Source organism: Tetrao urogallus, assembly GCF_951394365.1.
Source record: "Tetrao urogallus genome assembly, chromosome: 7".
Classification (NCBI taxonomy): domain Eukaryota; kingdom Metazoa; phylum Chordata; class Aves; order Galliformes; family Phasianidae; genus Tetrao; species Tetrao urogallus.
The window spans coordinates 44,273,981-44,290,985 of record NC_136820.1 but is presented as its reverse complement, the minus strand read 5'-3'; the positions used below and the strand labels follow the sequence as shown (position 1 = coordinate 44,290,985).

The 17,005-nt window shown below is 42.2% G+C and overlaps 1 protein-coding gene across 3 annotated transcripts in view; it reads left to right on the top strand.

Moving 5' to 3' along the window:
* DPP6 (dipeptidyl peptidase like 6) overlaps positions 1 to 17,005 on the top strand; it is a gene marked incomplete at both ends in the record, with an annotated part of 485,505 nt that overhangs the window by 115,981 nt on the left and 352,519 nt on the right. Inside the window, one exon of one of the 3 annotated variants that reach the window (XM_079538257.1) lies at positions 6,750 to 6,950. The exons of the other annotated variants lie outside the window; for them this stretch is intronic. Coding sequence (XP_079394383.1) covers positions 6,750 to 6,950 — 201 coding nt within the window. Of the gene's footprint in view, positions 1 to 6,749; positions 6,951 to 17,005 lie in introns of those variants that run through there. 3 annotated transcript variants of the gene reach the window in all.

The window sequence follows — 17,005 nt, the reverse complement described above, 5'->3', positions numbered from 1 at the left end:
TCCAAGGTAAAGAAATTCTGTATCTGTCTGCTACTCCTTTTTATAGTGCTGAATTAGAGAGGAATGTTGTCAGCTCCTCTCAACGTGAGCAATTGAGGATGCAGTACGTGGATATAAGGTGGAGCAGGAAACTTGTGTATCTCCCTCACATGTGTAGCTGAGCATTATCTCTTGTCTCAATATAGAGTCCATATGAAGTAGCTGATTGAAGGGCCAGGGGATACTTGTGCAAAATGGTTGTTATTTTGATAGGCTTTCAACAGCCTTCTTTGCCTTTCTAACACTGAATTTATTTCCTTTTCTTACTGATAGCCTCTTTGAGAGACAGTATTAATCAAGCAAGCTGGTTGTTGTCATGGCATATCTGATTCAAACATCAAATACTGGCATGTTGCAAAGCAGAGAAGAATGTGTATGGTGACCAGTGCAGCAACATTAGCTGAGTCTTGCCTGGCTGCCAACAGCTCTTGGCACCCAAAGGAAAATGTATTTATCTGTAACTTTAGTGCTTAACTTCCTGGCTTGTCTTGAAGACATGAAATTGGGATCTCATCCTAATTTTTCTCAGACAAAGCTTCAACAGGCAGAATATTCATTAAGAAAAGAAAGTCTTCAGTGCAAATTACTCTTTATGTTTGTTGCAGTATTAGGTCTAGTGATGGGCCAAGACCTCACTGTGCGGTACAGCTGTTCAAATGTGTGCATCTGAACCTTTTACTTGTTCATGCCTGCTGCCAGCAAAGCGTAACTGTTGTTCCTGAGCACTCCCTTCTGTATCTCTTTTTCTTCCTTTTCTCTCCCTGCACCACCTGCAAAATCATAAAAGCTAGGGATGCGAGAGACCTGTTCAGTCATATGGTCTATCCTTTTGCCAACTGGCAGGATAATTCCTTACAGCACATTTTCTAATGCCTTGTACAGGCTATTTATAAATGTTCTCAGCATTAGGACTTTCACCCATTTCCTCTGGGAACAGTCGTGCTCACACCACCAGGAAGAACTTGCTGATATTCAACTGTGTGTTCTTGGTTTCATTCAGTGAGGCCTAGGCGAGCAGTAAGAATTCTGATGGATCAGATCACCTCTCTTCTGGCTGCAGAGCAGAATGTTCATCCTCCAGGTGTTGGAAGCATCCTCTTGAGAGGGTAACCCTTCTGAAAATCCTCTCATTACATGGCTCCAATTAACCTTGTAGCACTGCAGCCTGTATCTCAGTTTTCCAGACGTCTTGGTACTTTGCATCTCTGCCAGCTGTGGTCCATTTCTTCTCTTATTCTTCGACTCCAGTGGTCATCCTCTCCTTTCTCTCTCATCCCCCTCAGTATGTTACTGTGTTCATGCCTTTTCTTGGTACTTCCACTTTCCTTTCTTCACTGCTCACCCTCGATCCGTCTCTTTACCTGACCAGCCTTTTCTTCCTGTTCTACTCTGTTTTCTTCCCAAAACCTTGTATCCTTTAAGCCATCTTGTCTGTTATTCCCAGTGCTTGAGTATCAATGTTTTCTTGTCTCAGAAGGAGCCTTCATCTGCTCCCTGAGTTATTCTCAAAATGCCCAGAAAACAAGCTTTTCCAGCACTTACCTTTTTCTGCTCTGGCAAACTGCTTTGTGTGTTTGTTTAGGTGTTGGGTTGTTGTTGGTGGTGGTGGGTTGCTTTGTTTGTTTTTGTTTTTAGGTTGTTTTGTTTTGCTTTCTAATAGTTGTAAGGACAGGAGGATTAATTTTTAGAATAATCTCTGTGATGCCAGAGAACTTCACATTTTTATGTCTCAGGTTCACTTGCTGTCCAATGCTGCATTTCCACAGAATTCACTTCAAGAGGCTACTGGCACAAATAACGATATAAGCAAGTAAGCATACTAAGTCAGCATACTAATTCCACAGTATATAATGTCCCTCAGTCTTCAGCAGCCCTACTGTCACTTATCTTGACAAAATTATATGCTTCCCCCAGCACAAGCATTAGATCAAAATGAGCGATCAAGTGTATCCTCAGGGACTGCTGTATTGATGCATTTTGTCACAGCAAAGAGACTTTCTGTTCTGGTTTGGTTTGTGTCTGGCTTTAGATGACAACAGACAACAGATGTATAGATGGCATAAGCCCGAGGCCAGTAGAGATTCAGGAGTTGGAAGTGTTTATCTTGGCTAACAATAGTAATAGGTGTTAAAATGTTGTTTCTGTTGTGCCTGAAAGTTGCTATTATAAAAAAATTCAGAGGGGTGTTACACTTGTGTTAGTAAATATCTATTAACTGTACTGATAACTGTGGTCATTGCAAGAGCAAATAATAATTTGGAGCTTCCTGGAGAGATATGAAAAGATAATCAGACCCTTCTAACATTCCTTTAAAAGTTAATTGAAAAAGGATAATCTCATACTTTAAATAATAAAAACTGTACTTAAGCTATTGGAAAAATTAATTTCTGTTAATAATTTTCTGTTAAGCAGCTGCTCACATTTCTCTTGCCACATAAACCAAAAATACGCTTAGTTCTTTGTGCAGCAAATGTGCTGTTATTTAAATGACAAGTTCAGAGTTTAAGCAAACATAAATTGCTTAGTCAAAACAGAAGAATGGAACATGAATAACTGCTCACAAACACTGAATTCTCTGACATAATTTAACAAATATATATCCGAGAGATGTACTGCTCGATTGCTTCTTTGCCAGTGCTGTTCTGAGATGTCTTGTCCAAAAATAAATCTTTTATGTCTAGTTTTAAAGGCAGAAGGGTCTGGGTTTGACCTGTGTTTGCAAGTGCTTCAATAACATTGCTCAAATGTGGGGATGCTGTTTATTTATACAAGGTGGAAAAACAAAGTGTCATTTTTATCTGCGTGCTTTAGAAATGTCAGTAAAACAGTTATTTTGCCACTGCCATGAAAATATCTTAAGCTAACACACTTTATTTTGATGGAAATGTCACTAGTTAGGAATGAAACCTCCTTGCAGAACTCTGTATACTGAATTAAATATACAACTAAGAGGCACTTGAGAACACTGTTGGTTTTGAAATGCCTTGATTTCTGTCTTGGGAACAGATTTCTATCTGTTTGCAGGAGCTAAGGAAAGGATTTTATTACATGTAAGATGCTTGTTTAAGGACTCAGATCTTAGCTTTGCATTTCTGAACTACTTCGCCTCTTTAAACGTGTTTCACTGTGCAAGTTGCTCGGTGCTTAAATCTCACTTTCTGCTGTGAGGAAGCCACAGTTATTAATGTAGTGATAACTCATTGCCATTTACCATTCTATCTCCGTGCTTCTGTGTTGCGTTTGCTTTCTTTTTAGCATCATGCTGTCTGCCATGCTTTGCCGCTGCGCACACTGTAAGACAATGTCTGGTCACACAACCATGGCATTGTAGAGGACTCTGGGCTCCAGGTTTTGCACAGGTAAACAGCAAATTAACCATGGAATTGCAAGCAGAGCACAGGGCTTCCAGCACAGAGCTGTGACTCAGGAATGCTAGGCTGTGTCCTCCCCCAAGAGGTGGACAGATACCACAATACATGCTCATAGGGGACGAGCTACATCCTGAGATAGCTTGTGCACAAGCAGGTTCCACAGTCCCTAATGAAATCATCCGGTCCCCTATGACTCAGAGTAATCCTCCTGCTTTCAATAATGTCTCTGGCAGACCAGTTCTGGCGGATCCTGTTGCAGGGAGTTGGTTATTCAAGATATTTCTGTGTCTCGCTGTTCGCTCAGCCCTTCTGTGTGGGGTCACTCACTGTAGCAGGGCTACAGGAACGTGGGATGCAGTTCCCAATGGAAACCTTATCATGCCATGACTTTGCTTCTGCTGTCCGTGGTCTGTCATGGAGAAGAGAGCTGGAATCGGGAAGACCTTTAAATAGCTGTGATTATTTATTTCAGGGCAAATGAATCACAGCCCAAAGCTGCATGATCAGGGCTTTTGGTGGATGAGGATCATTTGGATGGTGGTTTTTCACTGAGCTTTTAAAGTATTTGACGTTGCAGTTTTATGTTCCCTTAATACAATTTTCCCATGAGTTGTGGATACACATACATGCACAATATGTGTGTGCATGACTAGACAAACCTGATTATGTGAAATCTTGAATCTTAGGAATTAAAAGCACAAGCAGAGTGCATTTGGAGCTAAACTGATCCTTCACGGTTCGAGCAGAATGTTCTCCTTTCTTTCTGTGCTTTCTTTGAGACCTTTTAATTCAGACATTTAATCTTTGGTGTTTTTCTGCCTGGTGCGTTAGTGCCTTTTTGTGGCTTTCTTTGATTATTCCCTCGTGTCCTACTTTTCCTTAAAATCAAAAATATATTATTTCTTTTAATTTGTTTCTCTTATTCCTTTTTTTTTTTTTTTTTTTTTTTTTTTTCCCCAGCTGTCACTAATTTTAAATAGTCAAAAAGCCACTGTTAATGCAGTTCAAGATAAACTTTAGTGGAAATTTCTGTCTGTATTTGTGTTAGTGTGTAGTTAGTTCGCAGCAGAAACATAACTAAGAAGGGGCCAAGTGGAAAGTTACCTCTGTTGTGATGCATGTTGCTATGACATAGAAGCTAGAACTTCAGAGCATTGTGTGTTCATCTCATTTTTTAATTAAATGTCAGGATCTCAGTTCTGAAGATCAAAATGATTCCTCCTTTCAAGTTCTGTCGGAAAGGGGACAGAGCATTTGTTTGTGTTTTCTCTCTCTGAGATAAGGCTCCCTTTTCATCTAAATGTTAAGACTTTTCATCTCTGACTTTGAAGACACGAATAAAAAGCAGCAGATGAAACTGTTTGGATATAAAGAGATTTTTGATCAGACAGTTGTTGAAATCATTGGGAGGGTGGGGGTAGCTACACTTTAGAATATTGTACGTAGGATCTACTTGGTTGTGGTTCGATTTTAAGATGATGGAAGAAATTGTATATTTCAAAGATGATATTTTCTTAGTAGCTAGAACTTTAAGTAAGGATAGTGTTAGAAACATCTTAGCCCATCAAGTCTGCTTGCTGAAGTATAATCAAAACAGTTCACTGAAGTGAACTGTTCACATCAGTGGATGGGAATGGGCAAGATCTAGCTTATGCTAGATGTGCTTCCCGTAAGAGGAAGGGAATATCGCTGGCAAACCCAGAGGTCAAAGAGGAAGGTTTTGCTGTGGGAGAAGAAGAGGGGACAGCAACTCTGCCACTTGCCACTTTCCTTTCAACCTAAGCATCTGTTGCTATGGAAACCCCGGAGCCTAATGCTGGAGCAACAAGGATAGTCCCCGTGTGTCCCTATACAGGGGAGCGGCTGGACACCTCCAGCCCACTTCCCGCTGCCCATCCGAGCCCGCGACCATTTTCTCCTTCGGGAGCGTTGATGAGCGGCCGCTGCTCTCCGCCCTGAGTGTGCACGGACCGAGGCAAAAGGGATGGCGATGGGGCCGAGGCGTGCTGCGGGCGGACCCCCGCCCGGTCCCAACTGCAGTTCAACCCAGCCCGGCTGCCCCCGGTGCCGGGACCGCTTGTTTATCTCCGGCCGCTCCTACCGGGAGCCACTTTGGGCAGATATCCACAGAGTGGCGCTGAAGCACGTTTTAATGCAGCAAAAAAATAAATGAATTAATACAAAAATAGTAGGAGATAAGATTTACCGGATTTTTTTTTTTTTTTTTTAAAGCGGCAATAATAACGTCCAAAAACTCGCAGCCTCCCTTTCCCAATCACCGTGCAGAGGCAGGGGAAAGAGAAAGAGGAGACGAAGGGAAAGGGACCGGTGGCGGAGACCTGTGGGCACGGCTTTGGGGCGGACCCGGGGCAGGGGAGGGCACCGAGGCGCCTTAGCTCTCCTTTCTCTTGCTCCTTTCCCTGCGAGCGGCTCCGTGCTCCCGGCTCCCTCCAGCTGCCTCCTGCCTCCTCCCTCCTCCCCACCCTTTACCTTCCCCACCTTTCCTTTTCCCTCACCATCAGGTGTGTCTGTTGTGTTTTCTCTTTTTTTCTTCTCCACTCCCTCCCCCCCTCCCCCCCCCTTTTTTTTTTTTTAAAGTTGTTTCCCCGGGAAAGAAAAAAAAAACAAGAAGAGGAAGAATAAAAGGCAGGTGCCGAAAAGGAGCTGTCTGTAGAAGAGCCCTCCCTCCCCAGAACAACGTGCTTTGAATGAGGCTTCCCAGCCTCTTCCACTCGTCTCACACACGCTGTCACTCTGCCTCTCGCTTTGCACACTGTTGGTATGCGACCTCGGAGGCGACTGCTCCGCCACCCGAGCCCGGGGAGCCGCTGACAGCCAGCCATTGAGCCAGCCCCCCTCCCGTGTTTTTTTTTTTTTTTTCCCCTCCTTTTGCAAACACACACGCACACCCCCAAAGCATATTTAACGCTGATCCACTCAGGCGCCATTATCGGGGTTACGTCTGGGAGTGTTTTGGTTTTCTCTCTCTCTCTCTCTTTTTTTTTTTTCCTTTCTTTTTTTTCTTTCTTTTCTTTCTTTTTCCTAACACTGGATGGTGCAGCATTCCCGTGGCCTGTGGTGTTTCGGCTCGACTGCGTTTTGTTATTCATTTCTCTCCTCTCCCCCCGGCGCTCCCCCTCTCCCTGCTCTCCCAATCCCCCCGATCTCTCCGGGCACCAAGGAGGAGCCCGCACTCTCTCTACCACTGATGTGGGACTGAGCCTCCCCCGCGTGTAGCATGCTGTAGCCAAAAAGGAAGAGAGGAGGGGGAAAAGAAGAGAAAGAGGGAGAAGCGGCTCTCTTTCCCTCCCTCCCCCTCGCTTCCCGCGGATTGACTTCATGGCTTCGCTATACCAACGCTTCAGTGGGAAGATCAACACCTCCCGCTCCTTCCCCGTCCCCCCCGAAGCCAGTCACCTCCTGGGCGCCCAGTGCAGCGAGGAGGATGGCTCTGCCGGCAAGACCCCACGTCCATTGCAACAGGAAGGCAGCCGGCCCCGCTTCCAGTACCAGCCGCGAAGTGACTGCGAGGAGGAGGATGTAAGCGCCAAAGTCGCTCGCGGTCGTTTCCGTTCGGTTTCGGGTGTCCCCATCGGGTGTGTGTGTGTGTGCCCCTTTAGGTTTGCTGAGGTGTCCTCTCTCCCAAGCCGGTCTTTGTGCTTCTCTTCTTCCCCTGAAGTGCCGAGAATGGAATGGGACGGGGCCAGAGCAGGGCTCACCCTCCCTGTGCTGCCCCGTTCCCTCTTTCCTTGTGCGAAGTGGGGCTGGGGGCCACGAGGTCAGCGCATTTGAAAACAGTGAGAGCGAGTTCCGGCCATCTCCTTCCCAGCAAGCTGACACTTTCCTTCTTTCCTTTCCTGTTTTTTCTTCCTCCCCCCCCCCCCCCTTTTTTTTTTTTAAGTATTTATTCCATTTTTTACCCTTTATCACTCTCCTAGGACAGAAGTCTACCTAGTTCCTTCCTCCCTCCCTCCCTTCCCATCAGCCTACCCCCGCCTCCAGCAGCCTAGCCTCGGGGAAACTTTTTAACCCCTTCCTATCCATCTCTGGAGCTCTCCCCTTTCCCTTCTCTCTGCCCCCACATGAGCCCCCGGAGGAAGAAGCAAACTTCGGCTGTGCACTTTCACCTCCAGCTCTGCCTCAAGAGCAAAGACTTCAAAGGGTGCATCTGCATATCGCCTTAGTAACGAGTGACTCATTCAGGCCACTGCTGTGCCTGATGGAGTTAAACTTGCTCCGGTCGGTTGCACCTAGTTCTCCCCTGAGGGTAAAGGGGATCTAGGGAGCGGGGAAGTGCGGGCGTCAGTCACTCCAGCTGGCTTCCCAAAGCTGGTGTAGCTCATGTGGTGGTAGGTTTGCAGAAAATGTTTGGGGTGTTTTGCCACTATGGAAGCACACAGAAGGAGATGCAGATGTCCACAGTTGGGAATAATGTTTGTATTGGTTGCAGATTCTTCTTGTATGAGCAGGGCTTTGTGGCAAGCTTCAGCTCTGGCTGTGTAAGCATTCCCAGGAAAGGCACTGCCTCAATCTGAAGTAGCACCCGTGGCTCACTGGGAGGAGAGAACTGTGCTTGAAGGGAAACTTCCATGGTTTGTCCATTAAGTGTCTGACCACTTTCCCACCCCTTTGTTAAAACTTTTGTGCTCTGAAGAGCAAGTGCACTTTTACCAGTGAAAAGACTGGTACACCTTAACCACGTAGGGATGATTGCTGCTCTGATAGCACTGAAAGTAATAGGAAAATGAATTTAGTTTTCCTTGTGAGCCATTAACTGGTGATATTTTTGGCACTTCTGTTTCATGGCCCTGGCTGCGTGAAACCTGTCTCATTTTCAGGGCATGGGAACCCACCGTGGCCCTTCTCAGTGTGGCAGGAGACGTGGGGTCCTTCCTGGCAACAAGCTGGGCTCTAGGTGTCGCTGCGAGCCAGCTGAGTGTTGCCGCCAGGGCTGGGCTCAGACACATTTTCCTCATTATTTGACTGTTTTAATTTTGCTTTCCTGAGTTTGGAGACAGCAGATGTCTGGACCTGCATCTCTGATCACCAGAAGCGCTGAGCCAAGAAGGAAAGGATGCAGTTTAGCATGTGCGAGTGATTTGTGCTTACAGGCTCCCAAATAATATTTAGAACAATAGTATTAAACTACTACCAGAGTAAAAGGAGAGTGGGGAGTTGCTTTTCCTTTTTTTTTTTCTTTTCCCCTCTTTTTTTTTTTTTTTTTTCCCCCTACGGGTTTGGAGGTGACTGTAGAGCACTGTTGTGTAATATGATCTGTACAGGGATAAGTGCTTGCCTAGGAGTTCCCCACCATGAAATGCAAAAAAGATGGCCAGAAACAGATTTGGAGTGACATACAAACATGTGAGAAACTCTTGCGGATTACAGCAAAGGGGGCATCATGTCCGAGAAAGTTTAGTAGATCAGGTTAGGCAGTTCAAAAGTACTCCCGTGCAGCAGAATTTGGGCAGCTTAGGCTTGTGTGTTCTTTTGGGTCGGAAGGATGCAGAGGGGACAAAGCGAGTGGACATGGTCTTAGTGTGTGCTGCAGGAACGGGGCTCCCCGTAGGAAAACAAGGGCAAGGAAGGGACAGGGAACGGGGCTGTCCGTGGTGCTGAACCCGACGGAGCCGTCCCGTAGTGCTGAATTCGACCCGTCCCGCCGCGAGGGAGCTGTCCGTGGTTCTGAACCTGCTGGGTCTGGCATCTGCGTGTTCACGGCAGAGAGTAGGGTTTCTCTCCCGCTCCCGGTGGCAGCAAGCAGGATTTTCTTCTTCCCTTGAAGAAGCAGACAGGTGTAAACAGCGAACGTGAAATCTCCAAGGGAAAGGGAAATGCAAGGCAGGTACTGTGGAAGGACTGTGGGAGAAGTGCAAAGAGGCAGTCACTTTGTGCAGGGTACTAGGAGCATGTGATGTTGCTTATCATGGGAGAGGGTTTAACAAGATGGCATAGGAAGTTTCTTTCTATGGTGGTTGAATTTCAGATTTCAGTTTTACACAAAAATAATAATAGCACATTCACGTTGTTGATCCTTAAAGATTGCTTTAGTAGAACGACTCAGAGCTTAGAAATGCAGAAAGTTTTGTTGCTTGGCCACACTTGAAAATAACAAAACAAACCAGAGAACTGCATTGTTCTGTTCTTAACGTTGTGTGATTAATAGTCAGAAGAGGACTGAGATTGTTTTATGTGTTACTGATGACAAATTTCCACACTGAAATGTGTGTGCAGCATTCAGTACTCTTTGTTTAAGCACCAACAAAAACCTTAATGCAGTGCAAAAGATAAGATCTTGCCTTGAAGGTCACAGTACTGTTAGTAAGCATTTTGTCTATTGAAAATACCACTAGTGGAAAAATACTAGACAAAACCTACATGTGATTAAAGAGGAAACTGTAATTATACATACAAGATAATTATAATAATACAATGTGATATAAGATAAACATAAATATAAAAAATATTCATTGTATGACATATGCTAACTTCACTTTACAGCACCATTAAGGTGGGTATGAAAACTTAGTTTTTGCAGTATGGAATATGGCAGTGTATAAGCCACATCATTCTTTAGTATTTTCATTAGATTTTACAGTATTTCAAATCATAGGTATGAGAAAAAATATACAGTGGACCTGACATATAAACAAAAACTGTGTTAAGAATTGTGCTTTTCAAAGGTTAAACATTAGTCTGATCAGAAAACCAGGTTATCAGTGGTGAACTACATAGGCCCTGTATGAATAACTCGCCCCCAAAACAAACAAACAAACAAAATCGAACAACAAAAAAACATTTCCTGGCTGGCTTTGTGGCAGCATTGATACTGAAGTTAATTACTGCAACAGCAGTAGATGAAATTATGATATTATTTTTATTTTGTTTAGCTATAGATGTACTTTTTCACTACCTTTATTTAGGTAAGAGGGATGTCTCTGAAGACTATGTAAAACCTACAATGGTAACGTAGTACCAGAATGTTAAGCATTTTGGTAACGTTATTCTCCTTCTACATTGATAAGCTTCCTGTGTGCCACATTACATTGTGGAAAGGATTTTATCCTAGAAGTTGACATGAGATTTTGTTCCCATAAAATAGAGCTTTTTCATTTTTTCCAAGCTTCTTTGGCAACACAGTGATTAATGAGTTTAATTTTTTCAGGCAACTGCCAGGAGGTGCTGAGTAAGATGTATCATGCTGATTGTGTATAACTCTGCTCCTTTTAATTATTGGGATGATAATAATGCATTAATCAAGTACATATGAAATTCAGCACTTTTCTCTCGCACAGAATATCGATCTATTTTATAGGGCGCTGACTATAAAATGATGATTATGAAAGTTCTTTTTGAATTAAATTTTGTATGATAAGTTAGGTGTTAAGAATATGAAACTCTCCACTGGAACATAAAACTTTCATCTATAAAAACCCATATGCTGCTTTCTTACCTGTCAGTTACTTAGCCAAAACTCCCACTGGATTTAATGGGAGATTAAACCATAAATAAAAACAGCTGAACCTACTGAACAAAATATTAGTGTGGATATTCTTTCTATTACTCGATTTTGAATAATTTAATTTCTTGCATTTGCTTAGAGCTACATTTGATCATATATTACACTTTACTAATTTTCAGATTAGTTATTCAGACTGATTCACATTGAGAAGCTTTTCCATTCAGATATAAACAGTGATAATTTTGAAAACATCAAAATTTTGAAACAGCTTCAGTAAAACTGTGTTTCCTGCTTGCATAAATTAAGGATTAAGTATATCAAATATCAGTTGTTAATGGAATGAGTCTGAGAAAGAGAGTATCACAGCTATTAGTGTAAAAAATTGTAACTTGGTATGTCAGACTTGCTGATGCATGTAATTGAAAGTGTTAATTTTCCATTCATTATTTGTCTAATATAAAGAGGTATTGCTTTCTGAAAATGTGTGTCAAGGACAGTGTTTCAGAAAGTCTGAGTGCCGAGTAGCAGACAACAGGCATTTTTGTCTTTCCCAAAGAGATGAGAGATTTGATTTAATGGAAAGTTTGACTGGACTGCAGGAATCGTACCATTGTACTAAAATAGTTTGAATGGTACCCATAAGTCTTGTCCATAGATGTGAGCTACTGTGTTTCTTTACAGAAACCACTGTTGTTTAAGTCTGCAAGAGTCCCTTGTTCTACCTTTGTGTGGTGCTTTTTTCTTTTTATTTTAATGCTAAACTCAATTACCAGCAGCCATTAAGATTTGAAGGGCTAAGATTTGTCTTTCCAAAGGAAATGAAGTTGGGCCCTTCTGGCATTTTGTAAGCTCATCTTTTGAAATTAATAAAAATTACAACCTACTCCCCCAGAGAGAAATTGTTATAAGCCTTAAAAGTGTGTGTGTGTGTGGGGGGGGGGGGGGGGGGGGAGGGGCTTTTTGGCTTGTTTGTTTGTGTTTTTTAATTTGTGTGGAAGCTTGTCACATATATTTTCAGTCATTAGTAGACACTGATTTGGAAGTTATATGATATTTATATTTTACAGGTTAGCTATATTTATAATTAAACCATGTTACGATATTTGTTACTAGCTTTAAATTAGGCTCTACTACTGCAAGCTTTGCTAGCCGTGATGACAAAGATGATGCATGCACTAAAAAAAAAATGGTCAGAGAGAATGTATTTTGAAGTATTCTTGACTAATTGTGTCAACAGGTTGAATCATTTATCTGATAGTAGTGAACTGTTCAGTAAGTTGGGATGCCTCATTTAGAGTGCATAGCTCATGTTATTTCTCTTGAGTTAATAGAAATTGGGACAAACACAGCATAAAGACACTGAGCTCAGAGTCAGAGCAGCTGGTGTGGTTTTCCAAAAGGCTTTCCAAGGTATGAGGTGAAAAGAGCCAAAAATGTGTGCTGCTCTCCATTCCTTTGTATGGTTGTTTTTTTTTTTTCAGAGAAGGCAAGAACAGTTGTAGTTCTTAGGGTGTTCATCCAAGCTTTAAAAACACTCTTTGGGAGTCAGAAGATTTTGTACCTTTAAATGAAAACATTTAAATTCGTGTGGGGTAATAAATTTATGCTTCTCATCTTTCAAATAATTCTTCCTTGAAGAGTCACTAACTTCAAGTTGATTTTACTGGGATTTTTGCATTATTAGTGGAACGATTCCCAGGACGCTGCAGTGATGTACGTGCATTTTCATTACATGACCGAGGGGTGGCAGTGTCTCTTGACTACACTCACTGTTCCTACAGAGCTCTTGGCATCTCTTTGCTTTCATACTACAGTACCAACCAATCACTTCCTTACCTACACGGTAGAGTCATACCTACACGGTAGAGTTATTTTAAATTCCTCATTGGTTTCTTTAGGTTTGATTGACTTGCTGAAAAATTAGCAACTCTCTCTTTCACCATCAGGGAGCAATGCTTGTTTTCAAAGCTCAGAAAAAAAAATGATTTAGCAACGGTCTCGAATTGAAGTAGCAATTTAGCAATAATTTATCAGTGGTCCCAAATTGAAGTATAGGGGAAAGAAGGGAGAAACAAATCTTTTTTTTCTACGGAAATGCTTGGCTCTTTTCTTCTAAAGGAAAATGAAAAACAGCCTTTTCTGAAACCCTCTTGTGTTCATATTCAGCTGTGTATCTGTGTACTTGTACATGTAGATGATACAAGTTTGTAAATCTGGTCTGTTTTGAAACTGGTTCATGATGCAGTCCAAATTTAGATATTAGATATAGAGCTCTCCACAACTGTTCCACCTGCAGAGCATTTAGAAACTTTCATTTCCTCTGTTCAGTGTTTATTTCTCATCTTTTTAGCACTTCAGGTTAGAGATCTTCCATACTTCAGTTTGCTAAAATAGTGCTTGAATGTCTTACCAAAGATGACAGCAAAGAGTAACATAGCAAGTTCCCTGGAACTTAAAAACTAAGTGGATCCAGACAGAGATGAGAAGAGCGAGATAGTCGCACATGTTGCAAGTGGTCGGTTAAAGCAAAGACAATCAAATATGTGTGGTAGTGTTAAAAAAGGCCAATATTGTGAATCTCTGCTGAGAAGTCTTTGCAGATTTCCATTGAGCATATTTTCGAATTGCTTAGTGCTTGCATAGTGTAAATTATTTTCCTCTAAGCAGGGTGCTTGCTAGTGTAGCTCTGCTATTACGTAGACTATTCTACCAAGTGTTGTCTCTGTGCCTTTTAAAACTGGATTTAACGTTATTATCTTCACTTTGCAGTTGGAAAGTCTGAGACTGAGATGACATGTTGCCTCAGAGACGGTGTGTCTCAGCTCAGCAGCACTGACAGCTTGCTGTGGTTCAGCCCTGTGAGCCATTGCAATTTCTGATCCTGGGCTTTATGGTCTTTAAGAAATAGTTTCAGTTATCACTAAAGATGTCCTTACAGGTGTCACACTAATTGCAAAGTCTTGCACATCTAAGTCTGTTTTGTGTCTAGCCATCATTAGGAGCTTTCATGAGACATTTCACATCTCTGATATTTTCCTCTAGCTGTTCTAGGTTTTGGAAGCTTTCTTTGACAGAAAGATGATATAAAGCATCCAAAAGGAAGGATGGGAGTATCTTAATACTTTCACTATGTAATACTTGGGCAGGGGTATGAGGGTGTTCCTTCTAGATTTGTCAAAATCATGAGCTCCAGCATTTCAAATAGATTTCATTCTAGGTAGACCTCAAAAGCAAATGCAGATTTCTTTCCAAGCTTGCTGTCTTGGACATGCAGAGACAAGTGAAATGGGAAAGCTGCAGGGGGAGATGCCCAGTAACCTTAGTTCTAGTTATGCCACAGTCATTAATTTTATTGTGTTTATGACAAAAGTATGTCTGTGTTTGTTATTTTTTCATTGAAACGAGCTCCAGTTTTCCATGAAAGAAAGTAGCTATAGTATTTTATTTAGAGGAGAAAAGAAACCCACAGCGACTGAGCAATTACAGATGTTATTGCAGTCTCCAAGCTGTAGATCTGAAGACACTTGGTGAGTGAAGCCAGCAGCAGGTTTTTGCAGGATCCCTATGCCTGCTGCTTTCCTGCCATTCTGGCAGAGGTAATAATGCCCAGCATATGGGCAGCAGCAGGAGGCCCGTTACTGCTTGTTTGCCCTTCTCAAGGGTATAACCAGTGGTTTGCAGAGCCTAGCTGTGTAGAGCTGTGTCTGTAGAGATGAACTCAAGTGTTCTGCAGTGCCTCTTGCTACTGTGGAGTAAAAAAAGGACCTATATCTGTAAGGCCAGCTTCTGGAAAAAGAAATAGTGTGGACTGTTGTCAGTAGCAGAACAGACATTGGTATCTGTGCTAGGGTAGACAAGCAATCTGATAACTACTTTTAGTAGGATGGTATGGGATGTGGCTCTAGGGTCTGCAGCTCTTCCCACTTACTCCCAAGACTCCCCAGTGCCTTAACAGCAACAGAAATTGTAAGAACTGTAAGCACAGCTCAGCATTTCCTCTCTCCTCCACCCTAGCCCTCCCTTGGCCCGTTCATCATCACAGAAGTAGAACTCAGTTTTGTTTGCACTGCCAGGATGCTGCGAGCCAATTCTTATTCCCTGTTTATCAGGTGTCTGCTGGGCAACCTTATCTCTGTTCTGGTGCCAAAAGATGATCTCCCAGCACAGGCTCAGATGACTCCTCTCCAGCTGCTTTGTACTGACCTGCCCTCTAGCACTGCAAAATGCAAGTCTCGTTTGCTGCTTGTCTCTCCTGGACTCTTCCTGGGGCAGGCGAGTCAAGTTATCTCATACTCCAGAGGAAAGCAAGGAGCCTTGAGCAGAGAGGAAAGAGGATATTGACATCTGCTTTAAGTAGTGCTTGACCCCTTGCATAAGAAAGCGATTGACCTAAGATAAGTTTACTGCATACACAGCTCTGAGATTTGCACAGATTGTTCATGGGATTATGCTTCATGTGACTGTAGAATCCTTTATTTGTTTGTCATTTATTGCTAAATCCTTCCTCGTGTTTCTGGGTAATCTATATAAAATGTGGTTTGTCTTTGGTTTTGTTTTTCCTATTTCTTTTAGATGCCAGAAGAATAAAGGTGGTATACAAAAGACATCTATCACAATGTTGATAGAATTGCTGTAGAAATCAACAATGCTGTTGCCATAGATACACAAATGGTTTATAGCGAAGCAAAGATTTCCACTTTTACTGGTCTTGATGTTAGGTGTAATGAATGCAAGTAGTTTATTGACACAGATAATCTCTTTGTTTTACATGATTTTATTTTATTTTAGCATATGTAATTCCAGGTACTGAGGGGGCATCTATAGAAAACACTGGAGTTATTGCAGCGTTTCATAAAGGTGCCTCTAATAAAGTGGGGATGCTGAATAGCTGCTTCCTTCTACTGTGAACTGTAGCACAAATAGCACTTGTCAAAACACATACAGTGATTCATTGCAAACAAGACTAATTAATAAGGACTGACGTAACCAATGTTTTGGATCACAGGAACACAATCTATTTTGCTTGCCTTGTTTGCTCTCTGTGTTTGAGTTCTGCATACTTAGAAGAGGCTTGTTTAAGGAATAGATTTCACTGATCTCTGAGTACATTCCTAAACTTTCTGTTTGAGGTGGCATGGATCATTGGAATAGCTATTAGGGAGATCTTACCATTCTTAGGTCTGCCTGCTGAATGAATTTCAGATAGTTATGTATCCCTGTGGGGCAGGAACTGCATCTGTTGGATACCATAAAGAAACCAAGGTCGTGACTTCGTTCATGTCTTCTTTGTGGTAGTGAAGAATTAAATAATTACTGCTTCTGATCTAAAGCTTTGGGCTGAAAAGAACCCATAGTAACATGAGATTATTAAAAATTAGCAGTGTGATCATTAATTCTGACAGTGGCAACATTTGTGGCCGCATTGCAAATAAACAATCCAGGCCTGATTTTGCTTGTTTACGGTGAGCTAGAGGTCTTTCTCATTATAATGTCTCACAAGCAATTCCAGAAGCTGATAATCACTATAATACACATTTTTCTTTTAGCTAAGAAAAGCTAATAAGCATCTGTAGTTTTGAAAATGTCAGATTGAGCCAAAGTGCATGCAATTAAATAAGGATAATGTGGCAGATAATAAGAAGATACATGATACTGGATGAGCAGTTATCATACTGTTGTGCTTTGGCTGCTAAACTGCTGTGTGTCATATAAAAGAAAGCAGATGTTGGTTGAGGGAAAACATGTCAGAGATGGAAATGTAAGCTAATGTGATGAAGTGGCAAGGTTAGCCCTGGGGGAGTATCAACATGCACGTTGGGCTCTTGATAGATAGAAGGGTTGTCTGGGTTAAAAGTCATGTCTGTGGGCTGGTGGGAAAGGCTGCTCAGGAAAAAGTATGGAAAGGAAGATGGGTAGAAGAATGTTATTTATAGTAGCCATCTCTAAGGTTTCTTTATTCCTGTTGTGAAAGACACTCTGTCTTGTGTGTGTGTGTGTTATCTGGGCTATTCTGTCTCCTGTAGCATGTTACAACTTTTCTGAGATAAATTCCTTGCCCAAAAGCAGATACTGCAGTGATACACTGATGAAGAGTCTGAATGTGAATTTTCAGGCAGTGTCCTCTGTTTAATTT